The sequence below is a fragment of the Octodon degus genome, unplaced genomic scaffold (assembly GCF_000260255.1).
Source record: "Octodon degus isolate 3935 unplaced genomic scaffold, OctDeg1.0 scaffold00017, whole genome shotgun sequence".
Lineage (NCBI taxonomy): Eukaryota > Metazoa > Chordata > Mammalia > Rodentia > Octodontidae > Octodon > Octodon degus.
Genome location: NW_004524593.1, coordinates 13,924,823 through 13,943,246, shown reverse-complemented (window position 1 = coordinate 13,943,246; position 18,424 = coordinate 13,924,823). Strand labels below are relative to the sequence as shown.

Below are 18,424 nucleotides of genomic sequence, written 5' to 3'. Positions count from 1 at the left end.
CCGGCCCGCGCCCCTCCCCCGCCCCGCCGCGCGGTCGCCGCGTCGCCTGCTTTCTTCCTCTGCGCGCTTCCCCTCTCTTGACCCCCCTGTTAAAAACAAATCCCCCATGGCTCCGAAAGAGCGTCTCGCCTCGGTGCGGCGAGAGACCTTTGAATGGAGTGAGTGATGTACGAGAACGGTGGCGGCCGGGACACCGAGGTCCACGAGGTCCGGGGGACCGCACCGAGCGGTCCCTGTCACCCTCGTTTCCCTGGCGCTCCTGTCACCCACGTTTCCCTCGTGTCCCTGGTGTCCTCCGTTTGGGGACAGCGAGGGTGTCAGAAACAAGTGGGACCCTTTTTCTGCGCTGAAGTCCAAGTGGACATGGTGCTATCATTGCTGGACAGATTGTGACCCGCGCGCCTCGGTGCACGCTCCCTTGACCTTGTGCGGTGCTGCTGTTCGCTCTCTGTCCCCTGCAGGAATTTCCCCAGCAGATCCCCGAGATACTACACCCGGCCAGCTTGGCCATCCTCGCTTTTCTTTTCTGTGGGTGCTGCAGTCAGCTCCTGGGCTGGTGACTATTTGCTTTAGATGTGTTTCATCTATTTTCTTTCGTAAATGAGTTCTCCTTTCACCTCCCAGACAGGCAGGACCGACTCCAGTGCGAGAATGGCTGTGACTTTGGAGGAAGCGCCTCGGCTGGGCTGGATCCTGGTGAAAGCCCTGCTGAGATTCACCTTCATGGTCGCCAACAACCTGGTTGCCATTCCATCCTACATCTGCTATTTAATTCTGCTGCAGCCCCTTCGCGTGCTGGACAGTAAGCGGTTCTGGTGTATCGAAGGGATCATGTACAAGTGGCTCTTGGGAATGGTGGCTTCCTGGGGCTGGCATGCAGGATACACAGGTAGGAGCTAGAGCACTTTTGTTTAATGCGTATAAAAAAAATGTGCCTAAGTCAGGAGCCATGATTAAGTATATCTGCTTTGAGCTGAAGATGCTGTTATGCTTACACGGTTGAAAAAAATAAATAGAAAGTCTTGTTGGGTTTCCTGTCAGATTGTCACAGGGAAGCTCAAGCTATATTAAGCTTACAAAATATAGCTCAAGCTATACTTTGTAGTTATCGTGTTAATTACAAAAGATACTCTTTTGTAATTAAAATTGATAAATTCCTTAAATAATGTTTTTAATGTGATTGATGTTTATTTATTAGACCCAGGCTACAAAAGCTCTCAAAGAGTAATAGGAGTTCTTTCTATAGAACTTCAGGGCATATAAAGTGAAGATGTAAGGTATTTGGCTTAAAAACACTGGGAATGTAGACAAGTGACTGAATAGTATTTGGGCTACAAGAGTTTAATAAGTTTTTCATTTAATCTAATTGTGTACTGCTAACAGTATAAAACAGACCAAAAAAGGCTCTCTGTTCATTCTGTTTTTTAGAATCTATATTTTATCTCACAAAAGTATTACATTTTAAAAAATTAAATTATCTATATTAAGCTAATTTATCTCTTGAGTGTCTTTGCATTTCAGTTTCTGCTTTTAAGTAGCATTTGGGGAGGAGGAGTAACTGTTCTGAATTAGACTTTTACGGAACTAAATGAGAAGTGTTTATTTTCTGCTTTTAAACCTTATGTACTTTGAGTACTTATGCTCCTCATGTGAAAATGCAGCATCTTTTATTACATTCAGTGGAGTCTTTTTCCTCTAAGAATTGGGATAGTGAAGAACACCTTGATGTTCTTAGCGCTTGGCAGATGTGGAGGCTTTAACACAGAGATGGTTAGACTGTGGGCAGCAGGTTCTGGGACCCTGACGGGTACACACTCTAAGTGGCAAGCAGCGAGGCAGTTCTCCATTTTAAATCCTGTCTCCCTCTCTTCTGCCCAGGCTGCATTTGCAGGTTTTATCCATGCCCAGGAGGAAGGACTTACCGTACACAGCTTTCCTGGAGCCTGGTGGATGCTGGCTCTGTCAGAATGCTCTGACTCTTTTCTTTTATGCTATTGATTATACACCGAGGACACAGGGACTCCTGGTATACTTGTTCTGAATCTTGTAGGGATTTCAGTGCTTTTCAATAAAGTAGGTAAGCTTCTAGTTCTTTTTTTAGGACCTGGTGATAGCAACAGCAGTGGTAGAGGAAAGAAATGGAAGTTGTAATTGGTGATGCCGAATTTTGTTACCTGAATTGTGCTGCTGTCTTGGAATGGCTTTGCTTGATATAGCTTGGGTTTTCCCAAATGTGCTGTGATACTGGTGGCTTTATTCTTTGTAAAGTTTGCTTGTTTAAAATGAGCTATATTCTTTTTTTTTTTTTTTTTTTTTTTTTTTTTTTTTTGTGGAACTGGGAATTGAACTCAGGCCCTTGCGCTTGCCAGGGAAACGCTTATTCCGCTGAGCCATCTCCCCGACCCCTAAAATGAGCTATATTCTTTAGAAACAGATTTTTAGAAGTCTGGCCCAGTTAAAGTGAAATTACTGAAATGTTTGTGTTCATATGTGTATAAAATATTTATGTCAGCATGATAGGAAAGTGAAAAAAATAATTTGTCATTGACCTTGAAATTATAAGGACTGCAGTGTTGCTGCTTGAAGTTAGTCATCCTGTGGCTATAGCACAGCTGCAATGTTTATTTGAACGTTTTCTTGAGGTAGCTCTTTCTTAGGGTAGTATGTATGTTTTAAATGATTTTCTCATAGGTAGAACACTTGATTTCAGAGGATATGATCACAGACTGATCATAACAGAATAGAGTCAGGAGGTCAAACAAATGGAATGGATTTTGTTGAAAGCCACAACTGGATTTGAAGCAGCAGATCTCAACAGGAGTTGATGAGCAGGTATATCCATAGAAAGTGTTGGGCTAGATGAACCTTTCTTTGGGTTATGTGTTTCATTTCTTCCCTTTGGATCAAGAAGACTGTGTTCTTCTTACCTTTCCTGCCTTTACCTATTACGAGTGTCACAGATTGAAAATTGAACATTCCTAAAAGAGTTCTGCTCTGCAGATCTGGTACGTTCACGCTTTACAATAACAATTGCCGAAATTTTGTTGAGAAACCACTTTTAAGGAAGACTTAAAGCTGAATATTGAATATGAACAGTAACTTTTCAAATTGTAACATTCAGTGTAGGACAAGTCAGTCTGCTGATGAGGATTGGTGGTTATTTCACCTGCACTGCCCCATGTGAAAGTGGCTAGCTGCATGTGACTGTGTACATTTAGGTGAATTTAAATATGAAATGGAAATTCAGCTCCGTCACACAAGTGGCATTCAAATGCTCAGTACCAGGTGGCTTAGTGACCACTGGATTAGTGCAGCTAGAGAAAACTTTCATCATCGTGAAGTTCTGTTGGTCAGAACTAATAAGTAGTAATTTATGCTTTCTCCATTTTAGAAAAATGGTGTTTTATCTTTGCAAAAGGAACATTTTTTTCTAGTTTTAAACAAATTTCCATCCTCGGTTTAAGTCCTAGCATCTCAAGTAACTAGATGTCTTTTGGGGAAATAAGAACATCTGTTAAAGTTTGTGAATTTGCCTTTAATTTGAGTCAGACATCACAAAAATCAGTGCCTTAGCCTTGTGTGGTGGTGTACACCTGTAATTCTAGCTCTGCAGCAGGCTGAGCTAGGAGATCATAAGTTCAAGGCCACCATGGCAACTTAGGACCTTTTCTCAAAAAGAAAAAAGGCATGGACTGGAGCTGTTGCTCAGTGATGATGAGCTCAGTCCCCAAGACTGGAAGAAAAAGTCCTTTAAAAGCAGACATGGTGAGCTGAGGAGATAGCTCAGAGGCATAAGCACCTGCCAGGCAAATGCAAGGACCTAGGTCAATCCCCAGCCCCGCACGCTGTGCTGGCCCCAGAACTGGGTGTGGTAGTGCACACCTGTAATCCCAGCACTAGGGAGACTAAGACAGGAGAATTGGGGCCAGTTCAAGAACAGCCTGAAGTCTACAAAAGTGAGCATAGGGCCAGCTCGAACTGCATAGCAAGACCCTGTATCAAAAAAGAAAACAAAAAAACCCCAGACATAGTTCTTTAATGTGGAATGGTGAACCAGCAAGCAAAAGAAGCTCAGTGAACATTCCAATACTTGGTATGCATTCTCAGCTGGAGAATTCCTAAGGATGCCAAAGAGAGAGAGAGAAGAGGGATTTTCTGCTCTTTATGCGTGTTTCTGAGTTTATCTTTTTCAAAGTTACATATTTCTTGAACATACTTTGAAGGCAGTGGGATTTGTTCACCTTTAATTTGCTCCTTGTATTTAAGGTAGCATGATGGTAACTTTTCTTTTTGCAGAAGTGCTTTCTGGACAGCTCATGTCAGGGATGAGTTTTGTATTACCTTTGTCCTTATATTTTAAAAGAGCAAACCAGAAGATACAGCAAGTAAATAATTCACTTTTGCTGCTTCCTCTATATGTAGGGGACTTTCAGAGAGATTTTTCAGGCAAAAAAAAAACCTTTTTAAGCAAGTACTTATTCTATTGAGCTATCTTCCTACCCCCCCTTTATTTTAAATGTTTATTTTGATTTTCACTTATTCTAATGAGATTATATCATCCAAACACATTTAATTAGCCTCTGTACCTGTAATAGTTTGAGGTATTCAGTGTAAATGGGTGCTCTAGAATTTCCATATAGAGTGAGAGTCTGGGTCCCAAGTCTGGCTGGCAGGTAGTTAGGCTGCCCAGGGACTTGTCACCAAGCTGTCTTGCTCAGCAAATGCTGTTTTCCTTGGATTTACTTGGGGTGGCTTTGGGGACAGCTGATGACAGACTGAGTTTAGCTTCCCCTCGCCCCCAGCTGCTGTGGCTCTGTTCATTTTTGTCAGCTATTTTATTATTTGATAGTCTGCTTTTTTTGTTGCTGTTGGGATGCAGATTTGTTGTATAAGAAAAATATTTAGGAATTAAATGTGACCTTGAAATTTGTGTGTGTGTGCGTGCGCGCGCACCCATGCATGTCTGCATGCATGTGTGTACTAGGGCTTGAACTCAAGGTCTCATGCATGCTAGGCAGCATTTTACGATTGAACTATACAGTTCTAGCTCCTGACCTTGAAACCTTAGAGAAAATTTTAAAAATGTATATCTAGAGGAGTATTTTAACGTTTGAGTCGTAGAACCAGTTTAGTGTGTCAAGATGAGCATTTCTAAAAAGTGAGATTGCCTGGAACATGATGGTCCATGCCTATAATCCCAGTTTATTTAGGAGGCTGAGGCAGGAGGAGTTCAAGGCTATTCTGGGCAGTATAGAAGATTTATTTTTTTAAAAAAAGTGAAATGGAATAGAATTAAGTAGAAAAGATCAGAAATTATGAATCTGTACTGAGTGTTGCTACAAAATATGCTTTTTACTAGGAGTGTGTCAACATTTGAAAGGCATCATTTTAGTGGAAAGGGCAGGCAACTGGGAGAACTCTTGAGGGCTAGCTGAGTTGATCAAGCTGTAACTCAAATTTATTGACTCCTTGTGGGGGGTGAGATGTGTATGTACTCCGTGCCACTGGGTCTTCTCTCTAACTTGTGACCTGATTCGTTGCTTGATGCCTGCGGAGTGCTCAGAAGTTCTTTTTTGTTTGCTTGTGGTGCCAGGGCTGAACATAGGGTCTCACATAAGTGTTTTAGCACTGAGCTACACTGTTGGCCCAGGTGTCTCCATCTTGAATGATCCTTTCTTTCTTGAGTCTAAGCTACTTACCTTCCTAAAAGGTCAGCCCATAAACCCTGAACCAAATCTTATAAAATACATACTTGTTAGTCAACCCCAACTCTTCCATTGAACTTCTGTTACTTTTGGAGACAGCTAATGGAAGCAATGAGATGCACAGGCACCATTGCTGACTGTAAGCAGTTCATGGCGCAGCATACCAGCCTTGATACACCAAGTAATGTTAGACCCAGCCACACTGCAGGGTTCAGAGAGGGGCTCCTGATCTAGAGTCCCCAGAAGGTGCAGCAGAAAAGGAAGACATAACTTAGGGAAGGGGAAGTGGCTTCAAATTCCTGGCTTTTGTAATTTTTATTTTTTAAAAACTTCATGTAATTTTTTTGGTATCAGGGATTGAACTTCAGACTTTGTGCTTGCCAGGCAGGCGCCTGTGCCACCAAGCTATCTCCCTTGCTGTAATTTTTAAAATCCCATAAGAAAAATATTTTTCTGTGATGTCTTCTCTAACTTTACTATCACTGATTGTAATGGAGTTAAAAGATTAAGTGACGTATCCATTTGAAATTTATATCTTTGTGGTAATATTAGCTATCAGTTACTGAAATATAAACCAAGCAATGTTAATTAATGCTGCACATTAGTGAGTCTATGATTTCACTTTGTCACTTTACTAGCTGGGTATGCTCACAACTTTTTTTTTTTATTGGGTCTCGAACTCATGACCTCACAGGTGCCTGGCACGCGCTGTGCCACTGAGCTGTATCCCTGGCCCTATGCTTGCAATTTTATCAGTTCCTTACTATTATTATCTCTTCTCCTTTTATTGTTGAAATTGAAAGAGATTTCCAGTTACTTCCTCTTAAGCATTAACTGATGTTTTCATAACTATTTTTCTATTTAAAGAGCCAATATTGATCTTCAGATAATGTTCCTAGAGTGTTTCTTTTACTACCCCATATGCCCTTTTGTTTCGAAAACTTGAAATCTTTTTCTCAAGCTGCAGCTGTAGTACCTGAAAGCAGTATCACAGCTGTGGATTTCTGCAATTGGTTAAAAAATTGTTTCTTCCAGCTACACGTGGCACATGCCTGTAATCCCATCTTTTGGGAGAGCACGGCAAAATGGTGTATTTGAAGGCAGCCTGGGCTATATAGCAAGTTCAAGGTCAGTCTGGAGTATATATTGAGACCCTGTTCCAAAAAGAAAAAAGAAATCATTGCTTCAGTGAAAATATTTGTAGTATAGTGTCCTGGAAGTTTCATAAAACTCATCTGTTTATATTTTTATAGATATATAAAGTTTAAGTCTTACATTGTATAGTCTATTTCTCTTTGCTTTTTTTGTTCAGATATTTAGGAAGCTTTGTGTTTCTGTCTTATTAATTACTTTATATAATATCCTTAGATCTCTATTGATAGTAAATCTTCTATAACAAAGGAAATATTCTTTTTAACTCTGTCTTTACTCTTTCTCCTGTCCCTAGTATTTATTCACAATAGTGTATGCATTTATGCTGTTGTGTGTGCTTGTGTGCTTGTGTGCTTGTGCTTCCACTTAATTGTGAGCTCTCAGGCTGCTTATTGGCTCCTGGCCATTTCATCAAGATAGCAAGAAAGGTTATTCATTCGCCTTACTTTCTCCCTTCTCCAATCTATGGTATTTGCATTTGTACCTTGTTATGATCCCTGTTTATATTGTTTTATCCCCTTGTGTCCGTCTTTTTTGTATTCTGCAGTTAAATAGTGTAATACTCAAATATTTTTGTGAAAATTTCCCGTCAACCTTTGGTTGGTTTAAAGTCCATCCTGTAGTATAAATTGAGTTTTCCTAATCTAGAAATCCAGAATCGGACATGCTCTAAAACCCTAAAATTTTTGAGAGTAGACATGACAAGAAGAAACCTCCACAACTAACCCCATGTGATCATGGATCTTGGTCAGATGTAGGAGCTTAAAAAGTACTGCATAAAGTTATTGTCTTCAGGGTAAAAGTTTGATGTGTAGATGAACTTAAGTGACCCTCGTGTTTGGATTTGGATCTCATGTCCAAGAAATCTTATTATGTGTACATATCCCACAATCTCCCCTTTAAAAAATCTGAAATTCACATGCTTGTAGTCCAAACTATTTCAGGTAAGAAATGCTTAAACTTTAGTTTCTCAAGATGGGATTGTGGGGAAAAAAATGGTGATATTTTCTTGTAACAGTTTCAGAACTTCGATTTGTTGCTTGCACTCGAAGGGTACCTTAGTAGGTTATAAAATCTTTGGCTGATACTTTTTTCCTGCAGAATTTGACAGCATTGTCCAGATATCCCCATCATTGAATGTGACTGTGAAGATGTGTGACGCCAGCTTGAATGTTCTTCTCATGAGTTACTTGACCTTTTGTGCACATTTTTATAAAACATTTTCTCTTTGCTTTTGATGTTTAGTAACTTTACTCAAATATGTTGGTGTTAAATGCTTAGATGAATTTTCCTGGTACATGTATTTTCTTCTAATACATAGACTCAAGTCTATTTTATTTCAAGACCATTGTCTTTAATGATATTATTTTGATTTTCTGTTTTTGGATACCATAGTTATGCAGAGTCCACCAAAAAAAAAAAAAAAAACAAAACTATATATGCTTCAGCACTTTGCTGGACTAAGTGTATAGAAGCTACTGGCTGCCACTTTGAGCGCCCCTTATAATTGCAGAGGCAGGTGTAACATATAAATTTCATGGTGTTTCAATGAATTTAATATTAAAATATTTATACAAGTTTTTCTTTCCCTGATATGCACATGTTTTTGGCAGATTCTGTATGGTGAGTTTTTCTCTGTGTCTTTTATAACAATTATTTCCCCTTTAATCTTTTTGTATGCTTTTTCATTTCTTTATATTGTCTCTTACTGTGTTTTCTGCAGTGTCTTTTTCTCTTCAGTTTCTTTCTCATTTCTCTGATAGTTTTCTTCATCTCTGTCTTATCAACTTATGCCAGCTCGTGCTTCTCTATTACTGTTACCTCGACATTTCTCCTTGGAGCTGTTGAATTTCTGCTCTGTGGCCTTACTCAAATGTGGTAATGTCACTGATTTTCTTAAACTCATGCAGGAATATTTTATTGTAATTTTTACCTTCTCCATTGTAGTATTGTTGTGGTGAATGCTCTGTGGGGTAGTAGCTGGTGCCTTTCGCCTCTCATTTCTACACTTTTCTTATAGGACTTCTTGGACAGTGACATGGCACTAGCCTTTTTATTCCTATGACTTAAATGAATTAGATTTTCCTGAGTTCTTTTAGGAAATTTGGGAAAAAGACCAGCACAGTTTCTAGGTTTTTGCCTCCAAGATGGTCTTCTACACGTAGGGCACTTGGCCACAAGTCCTCCTTTCCAAGGCAGACCAAATGGGAGGCCTTTTGTGCCAGTTATGGATGTCCTCCAGAGGGATACCACCCCAGTGTGCCAACAGACCCCTTTCCTTAGGGAGGTGGGCTGTGCCCTTGCTGGTTTTATCACATGCCTCACTGGACTGTCAGGATCCGACAGCCATCCCAGTGTGGACTCTGCTTTGATCTCTGTCCTGCTGTCAGAGTTTTCATAGCTTTGTTCTCCTAGATTTGCTGATGAGGAGGGTTTTTTTTTTTTTTTTCTTTTTTCCCTTCTCTTCTCCTTGTTGCTTTGTGTATTTTCCAGGGGATCTTATATCTATAATGCTGTCATGTTCATACCAGGAACTGCAACACAAGATTCTTCCACTGTGCAGTTCTAATTCAGATAGCACTGTTGTCATTTTACTGTGCTCTAGTTGATTGTTAGGAAGTGGAGACCAGTTTTACCATCCAGTGAACTTTCTTTGACATGTGTGCCAAAGTCATGAAGTTCCAAAATCTGTTAGGTTTTCTTCTCCTTCCCAGTGGTTCCCAAATTGTTTGATTCTCGGACTGTTTACCAGTGCATATGATTAAGACAGCCACCCTTGTTCTAATTGGCTTCAAGTAAGAAAGTTTGATCAAAATGAATGAATGAAATTCATTACCTCTGATGCTTCAGAAAGGAATAGGAATGAAATGTGACCCTAGAACATTTTTCTAGTCTGGTCTTTAGACTACTTTGAAAGCTAGGCTCACCAGTATCTCCTAAACTTTGATAAAACTTACTAAAAATGAGTAAGTTTACCATTCCTAAAGTTAGGCTTTACTAAGTAATTGGTCTTTGTTTTAAGGAGTTCTTTTCAGTTTTTAAACTTAATGGCTGTGTTCAATAGCTGATGTGCTTATTGACTCAGCAGTATTTAAACTAAAAAATTAGTTGTCAACATTTTTAAATTATACAGATTCCATGAAAAAAAATATTTATGGTGATTCTTGAAATTGGGCTATGCCAAGTGTCATTCATGCGGGAAGCAATTTGCCAGAGTTGTCAAGTGGCTGCCACCTTTCGGTGGGGTCTGTGTTCTCCAGCTCTTGCATTGCCACCTCTTCTTTCCCTACCCTTGCGTCTGCTTCAGTTATGTTATTACCTGCATGCACCTCAGAGACCTGAGGGATTAAAAAACCAAGTTACAGTTACTAGTCTGTGCCTGCTGGACATGAGATCTCAATTACTAGTTTCAGGAGGTAAAGGCATTCATTGGGAACTGAAAAATAAAGCACCTTTAGCAAGAGCTTTTTTAAGTTTCAAGTACTATGCCATCACACTGGGGGAGTTTCCTGCTGTTCATACACTCATTAGTGAGTACAGTATCTCATTTCTTATGAATATATTTATATAAAGTCTAGATCATTAAAAATGTGTTAGCCGAGTGTAGTGGTCCAGGCCTGTGATCCCAGCACTGAGGAGGCTGAGGAAGGATTGCTGCGAGTTCAAGGTCAGCCTGGGCTACAAAGTGAGTTGAAGGCCAGCTTGAATTGCATAGTGAGACCTTGTCTCAAAAAGACAAAAAAAAAAAAAGTTGTTTCTTTGTTATTAAAAAAACAAAGCAAGCTTGGTTGGTCCATTTCTCACTATAAATTATAGTATAGTTAACTAGCAGTTCGTAAAATGGTTAGTTTTATACTTACGCTTTTTCTTAAGGTTTAGTATCTGCTAGATTTTGCTAGCAAAACACCTTCTCAAACTTTTTAAACTTCACTAAACTTTAGAAAGCCATGTGAATCATGTATATAATATGCAATTTACATATGCTATTACAAGTTTTCCTTTGACACTTTAAATGAAAAAAATACATAATTTAGATGCATCAAGATGCTTCTAAGTCTTCCAAAAGCAAAACTGTATTCAGTATAGCTTTAGTAGTAAGCATATGACTATATATATATATATATATATATATATATATATTGAAATATTCATATGCCTTAGCAGTTACATTTTAAAGTATATAACTCAGTGTATTTTAGTATTTTAACATGATTGAGCATCCATTACTCCTACATCCAGAGCATTTCATCACCCTCAAAAGAAACTCCAAACCTCTTAGCCCTCACTCCCCATTCCCACCTCCTCTCTTTCCCTGGCTACCACTAAAGTAGGATTCATGTCTATGGATTTTCCTATTCTGAACTCTTTATATAAATGGAATAAGATGATATGTGATCTTTTGTGTCTAGGTTTTTACACTTAATATGTTTTCAGTGTTTACCCAATTTATAACACATGTCAGTATTTTATCCTTTTGTATGACTAAGTAATATTCCTTTATATGGACAACTACATTTTTTATATGTTCATCAGTTAATAAACATTTGGATTGTTTGCAGTTTGGGTTATTATGAATGATGCCTTGTGAATAATCATGTACACATTTTATATGGACATATGTTTTCTTTTCTCTTAGACTTAGGAGTCAATTGCTAGATCATTTGGTAATTTTATGTTTAATTTGTGAGGGACTGCCAAACTGTTTTCCATAACAGCTGTACTAATGTACAATCCTACCAGCAGTTTAGGAGTGTTCCAGTTTCTCTACATCCTCATAAGTACTCCACTTACTTTTTAAAAAATTCTAGTCATCCAAATGTATGTGAAATGATACCTCATTGTAACTTAAGTTCACATTTCCTTAAGGGTTAGTGATCTTCCTATGTATTTACTAGCCATTTGTACGTCTTGGACAAATGAATTGGATGTCTCTCTGTTGTTGAGTTATGCTAAACTTTGAATGATGCTTGTCCTTCTAGAAGTTCATATTTTGGAATCTTGGTCCCAGGATGGCAACATTTGGAGATAGTGTGGACAGTAAAAGAGAGAGCCTCATGGGAGGTCCTAGTCAGTTGGGGCAGCCCTTTAAAGGATGACTCTTCTGGTAGTTTTCTCTGGAGGGTTGTTAGAAAGCCTGACCCAACCCCACCCGGTCTGACTTCCTGTTGGGTGATGTGATCAGCTTGCTCGTACCATTGTAATCCACTCTAAGGTGACACAACTAAGGGGGAGGAGCTTGCCTACACATGCATCCTGCTGTTCGTTCTTTCTTTCTTTCTTTCTTTCTTTCTTTCTTTCTTTCTTTCTTTATTTATTTATTTATTTTGGCGGAACCGGGGATTGAACTCAGGCCCTTGCACTTGCCAGGCAAGCGCCTATTCTGCTGTGCCATCTCCCTGGCCGTTTGTACTTTAGCCTTCAAAACTGTGAGCTATATAAACCTCTTTTATAAGGTTAATCTGGCTCAGGTATTTGTTATAATACGAAACTGATTAATACAAATTCTAAGAATTCTTTCTAAATTCTGGCTACTAGACTCTATTTTTTCATTGGTTGATTGTGCTTTTAGTATCATAAACCATTGCTGAATTCAAGTTCATGAAGTTCATACCTGTTTTTAAGAGTTTAACTTTTATATTTAGTGCGATGAACCATTTTGGGTTAATTTTTTTTTATAGAGCGAGGTAAGAGTTTATAGCTCATTCTTTTATGTGTGCCCATCCAGTTGTCCTAGAATCATGGACAAAGACAAATTAAAAAGACTAGTTTTTCCACATTGAATGATTTTCCTGTCATTGTTAAAACTCAGTTGGCCATAGAGGTATGTGTTTATTCCTGAACTCTTAATTCTCTACCATTGATGTGTATGTCTCTCCTTACACCTGTAACACACTGTCTTGATTACTGTAGCTTTAGTGAAGAATCTTGATCATTAAATATGTTTTTGCTGTATTTTGATTCTTTAAAGATTCAAGATTCTTTTTGTTATCTATCATGATCTTAATAACAAGGCTATTTCACTTCTCAGAAAGCTTAAACCATTTTCAATTTTAAAATGTTTATTAAGTTAGAATAATGGTTTTCTGAGCTAATAGTCACAGTTGGGTTAATTGACCTTTTCCTATCTCTGTGTTGGGAAAATGTATACTAGTTAGGTATTTTACTAGGAATTGTCCAGAATTATTACTCTCAGAAAAACTGGACCTTATTAGTAGACATATCTGGTTGGGTAATTGCGTAGTCAACTCTTACCACCTGCTGCCAATTAGCAACGTTATTGATTTGCAGAATATTGGGCTAGACAGTGTAATTTAATTTCTACCATAAGGATTTTTATCATCATTTTTATTTGGATAGATTATTTCGGGGAATAGTAGAGTTTGGTATGAGCTCTGTTCAAAATGTACCAGTAAAATGTTTTCTGAAGAAAAGAGAATGGTGTGCACATATCACCTGATGTGGCGGCTCCATTCGTACAGGTAAAGTGCTTATAGAGGACAAAGTTAGCTGGGAGTAAATGTATTGTGTAGAATGTACAGGTTACATGGAAGAGGAGCAAGGATGCCATTTGGAGTCATTGTCACAGGCTATTTTATATGGTGGGATATATCTAAACTGTGTATTAGAGACTTAAAATCACTTTAAGTTTCTAATATTTATATGTATTTGAAATACTCAAGTGGGTGTATACAGATGTATCTTCAACAAATGGTGGAAATTATTAAATAAGATATTAGGGTTAGCAATGTATGGGACTCAAACATTGTCTTTTTTTTATTTATTTATTTTTTTTTTAGAGTCTTACTGTGTAGTCCAGGCTGGCCTGAACTCACTGTTGTCACTCAGGTTGCCATCAAACTTGTGGCAATTTACTTGCCTCAGCCTCCCAAGCCCTAGGATTATAGGCATGAGCCACCACACCCAGTCACACCTTGTCTTTGGAGTTAATGTGAGTTTGGATCTTGCCACACCCCTCACTAGTTGTGTAACTTTGAACAAGTTGCTTAATTTCTCTGAGCTTCAGTTGCATGGTCTGTGAAAATGGTGGTTGTGATATTTGTCTCTTGTGAAACCTGATGTTTATCTCAAGTGAATAGCTTGGTCTTTGGCATTCTGTAAATAACTTTCATTATTATTAATATACTAATGTGCAGGAAAACAGCTGTGCTACCTTTTGTGGAAGGGCATGTCTAAGTGACTATAGGTATATTTGAAGATCGGCAAACTTGGCTTTGTTGGAAGACACTTGCATGCCTACTTGTGTCAGGCTCCTGTTCTTGTATGTTTACCTATCAGTGTGGGAGGAGACAACGGGGGCAGGTGATCTGCAGGACACCACAATAGCACAGGTGCATGAGGGTGTGACAGGAGCCCAGGCTTAAAGGTATTATTAGAAGGAGTGGCCTCCTTGAGACTCCAGGAGGAAGGAGTTGCCCAGCTGAAGCCAGGAGGAGAGACGATGTGTGCAAGGGCAGAGGGGATATGTTGTGTTCCAGGACAAAGCGAAGAAAAGGTCACTGCAGGATGGGCCCATGAGGCATGAGGAGTAGGGCCTGTGTGCCTCTGAAGGAGTCTGGAGTTTTTCTTAGGAAGACAGTTTTAAGCAAGACAATGGTGAAATCAGATTCTTTCTTGTAATTCTATATTCGGCTGGGTTTGTGGGAAAGGATTAGAAAGAAGGAAGGTGTGTGCATACTTGTGCGTGTGTGTATGCATGCATGTGGGTGGTCCTCTGGAAGAGTCTCACGTACTCATGTGAACGTGTTAGTTGACTGGTTTAGCAGTAATGACAGTGGAGATGGAACTAAGTGAACTAATCAGAAAGGGTTTTATGGTTTTTTTTTTTGTTTTTTTTTTAATTTTAGGGAAAGGTCTACAGGGTGTTCAGGATCTCACTACTAGGTCAGACTCGTAGTGATTCACCTGTTTACAGCTTCCCATGAGCTGGGATTACAGGCATGCGCCACCATGCCTAGTCTCAGTTGCTGTCTCAGGGTGCCCTGGGGGCAGGGCCGGCATGGCAGGCCCAGGGATAGAACTCCTGGCCCCTGTGCCTTCTTGCAGGTGCTTTAATCCACTGAGCTATTTGGCCAACCCTCAATCAGAGAGCTTTACAAGCAAGAAGATTCCCACATTGACCGAGGGATTGAACATGGAGGATACAGTAATGGGACAAGTGACAGGGATGCCCCTGAGGTTTCTGCTGGGAGCTCTGGGTGGGTGGGGAAATTCAGAGAAGGAGCAGTGAAGGGAAAAACGTTTACAAACTTTCATTGTGTGGAAGAAAACTTTCAAGTGAAAGTCAAAAACTGCATTAGAGAGAGACATTGTAAAATTTCAGTGATGTTTAAAGCTGTAGAGATGGGCAGATGATCTACGGAGAATGCGAGCACTGAGAGAGGCCGGGGTTGACCCTAGAGAGCTGCAACATTTGGAGGCTCAGGAGGAGCAGCTGGAGAGAATGGAATGCCCACCCCGAGAGCACAGTGTCCCAGAAGCCAGCAATGCCACCCCTGTGTGTAGGGTGGGCGCCCACAGACCCTGTTGAGTACCTGTTTAGAGATGAGAACTCATTGATATTTGTTACATTTGGCAGGAGCAGATTCTGTGAGGCGTAGAGCTGAAAATGAGATTGGAAGGGGTTGGAGATGAGTGGGAAACGATAGAATGGCAACAGAATGCCTGACTCTGCAGAGGTCTGCCCCTGAAGGAATAGAGGACAGCAGTTGCAGGAGGGATATAGGATCATGTGAAGCCTCTTGAACATTTTATTTTTAAGATGGAAAAGTCTCAGTCCTGACACAGTCAGGCTTGTACCTGGTAGAACAGAGATAATTTTGTTACACAGCTGATGTATTCATGAAACTTCTGGTGAGGATCAAATGAGAGAACGTCTACAACGCTATGTGTATGTGCAAAGCACAGGAACGTGGGCTCTGGTGGCAGAGATGGGCAGAGAGATCCAGAGCCTCCATGGTCTGGTCTGTTCCCAGCTCTGTTCAGCAGTAAAGCACTCTCCCACAGCCCCCTGCATTTTTTCATTTGTACTCTTTTCCTAAAATCTGTTCTCCCATTGTTTAATAACTTTTTCCTGTCTATCTAAACCTACAGTACTCTTCCCACTGCTCTAGTTCCCACTGGCTCCTTTCTTTTTGTAAATCTCTTTGGTATCTCCTCTCCCTTGCTGCTTAACCATTGGGCTGAGATTTTCTGCAGTACTAGGAGTCATCCCCCAGGGTCAGGAATTCATACACAGATTAAGAGCCTTCTGTGAATGAATACATGATGTGTCTTGTAAATATGAGCTAATATTTTCCTAGTGTGTGTAGTTTCTGTTAATAAGAAATCCTTTAAAAGCCTTGTAGACTGTATTTGCTTTCACTTGGTATGAGAACTACTGTACAGAGGTCTGCCACTTTTTTTTTTTTTTCCTTAAAAAAAGAATGTTCATTCTTGAAAAGGTTCAGAGTCACTGCTCTACATGGTCTGACCTTCGGAGTTCTGTTTCATGTTTCTTCACCATTTCACTTTTGGTGTTCTTGTCTCTTGTCAGTTGCTTAAGGGCAAGAGTTGTTCTTTCTTGTAATACTTTACTGGAGCGGTTGGCAAACTGCAGTGCTTGGGCTCAGTCCAGCTCACTTCCGGCGTTGTTTGTCCCCTCCAGCTAAGAAGAGTTTATATAGCTGAGCATTGCAGTCAATCTGCTGATACAAAAACACTAATTTCAGACACAAGTTAATAAGCAAGATATTATCTCTTCCAAGGATTTCATTTTTCTTATTAGTAGATCTGTATTAGAAATATTTATAGTCAATTTTTGTTTCATCAATGAAAATCTGATAAAATGTTAGAAAATTTTACATAAATACCCATATAGTATCATTTTGGGTTGATTTCTCATTTCTATGATTCCATTAGGAACTATTAATCCTCTGATAAGACTTACATTTAAAAAAACAAAGCCTGTTTACTCCATTGTGTGGTCAGGTGAGTAACTTTGATGCGAACAGTAGATAACCAGTCACGCTCCGCATGAGAAGAGAAGCTGGGTGGGGTACCTGGTGTGCCAGGGCTTTCACCAGTGTTCGCACATGGCTTGTCCGGTGCTGAAAGCAATCCTGAGAGGAGCCCCGCCAGCCGCAATGGAGAGAGCACAGAGGCTGGGGTCGTTGAGTTCCACGCTCTGTGGGCAGGAGCTAGCAGAGGGTAGAACCTTTCTTTGAGCTGCAGTTCTACTTCTGAGCATGTTACACCATGAAAACACGCAGGGTCATTAGCGGGGTCATGCAGTGAGGACAGTCTGCGGTTTGGTTTCAAGGATGCAGGGACTTGGATTTTAGTCAACCTTGTATCCTTATTGAGAGAATTTAGATCTCATCTTATGCTTAACTTCAAGACTGATACTGGTTTGAATGTTCTAGGAATCTTGTACACGTGGGGAGACAATGAATGAAAGCCTGTCCCAGTGGGCAAGTGGTACTGCTATGTAATATAATTACTATTTGCTCATTTGATCGTGATTTAGTACTTTCTTGTCTGTTTTCTTTTTCCTTAGATTTCACATTTTGGGAATAGGGCCAGCCCTCAACCAGAAGCTGCTTTAACCCCAACTGCATTTCTTTACTGGTCTCTGGGGCATTTGGCTGGTATGAATGTTTGTGTTCTGCTTTCTGTTCTTTGGTTTTAATGGACTTCCCCACCTCCTCGCAGGCAGCGTCACATAAGATCTCTGTGCTTGTGAACACTTAGTGAACAATTCTCTTTCCTAGGTCAATTTTTAGTGCTGTTCTCTGCTGTGGATTTGGTTGGTACTGTGCTTGCTGTATCTTTTCCCTTTTATCTTATCACTCTCCCCTAATTCATTTACCCCCTCACTTGGCTATGAAGAGTCTCTTATCCAAGGATAATATCCCATGTTTTTGTTTCATCTTGATAACTGTTTCCTTCCGTGTTTGGCTTTACAAGATATAAAGATGCTAATGGCATTCTTATCTTTAAAACAAAATGTAGCTGGAGTTGTGGAGCATACCTATAACCACAGACCTGGGAGGCTGAGGCAAAAGAGTTGCAAGTTCAAGCCAAGCCTGGGCAACTTAGTAGGACACTGTCTAAAAAAAAAAGAAAATTAGGTTCACACCCCTCAAAAAAAAAAAAAAAGCCCACACCACAGTCTTTATTCCTTCCCTCACATTGTTAATTTTTTTCCTCTGCTGGGTTTGGTTAACACAATATTGAGGACTGTGGTGCTCCGGGAGGCTTGCTCCCCAAGCCTGGCTCTTTGGTCTTACTTTTCTTCCCCTTCATTCTACTGCAGTGTACAGTGTTCCTCCTACAAGAACCAGTTGCTTTGTGTGGATTCCGTTCCTTTCTGCCTACTCAAGAACCTTGCTAATTTTCTCCTTTAATTTTAATAATCTCAAATTTATGATTCTAAACATGTGTTGTTTAATGATTGAGATATTTTCTGAGAAACTTGTCCCTGGGTGGTTTAGTCCCTGGGCAAACTTCATAGTGAACTTTACTTACTCAGACCCAGATCACACAGCTAGGCTGAGTGATGGGCCACT

At 39.9% G+C, this 18,424-nt stretch overlaps 1 protein-coding gene across 2 annotated transcripts in view; it reads left to right on the top strand.

Moving 5' to 3' along the window:
* The window catches only part of Lpgat1 (lysophosphatidylglycerol acyltransferase 1), a 76,687-nt gene that overhangs the window by 892 nt on the left and 57,371 nt on the right, over positions 1 to 18,424 (top strand). For both annotated transcript variants that reach the window (XM_004626844.3, XM_023710295.1), the window contains exon 2: positions 629 to 889. In XM_004626844.3, coding sequence (XP_004626901.1) covers positions 652 to 889 — 238 coding nt within the window. In that variant the 5' untranslated portion in view covers positions 629 to 651. The remainder of the gene's footprint in view (positions 1 to 628; positions 890 to 18,424) is intronic.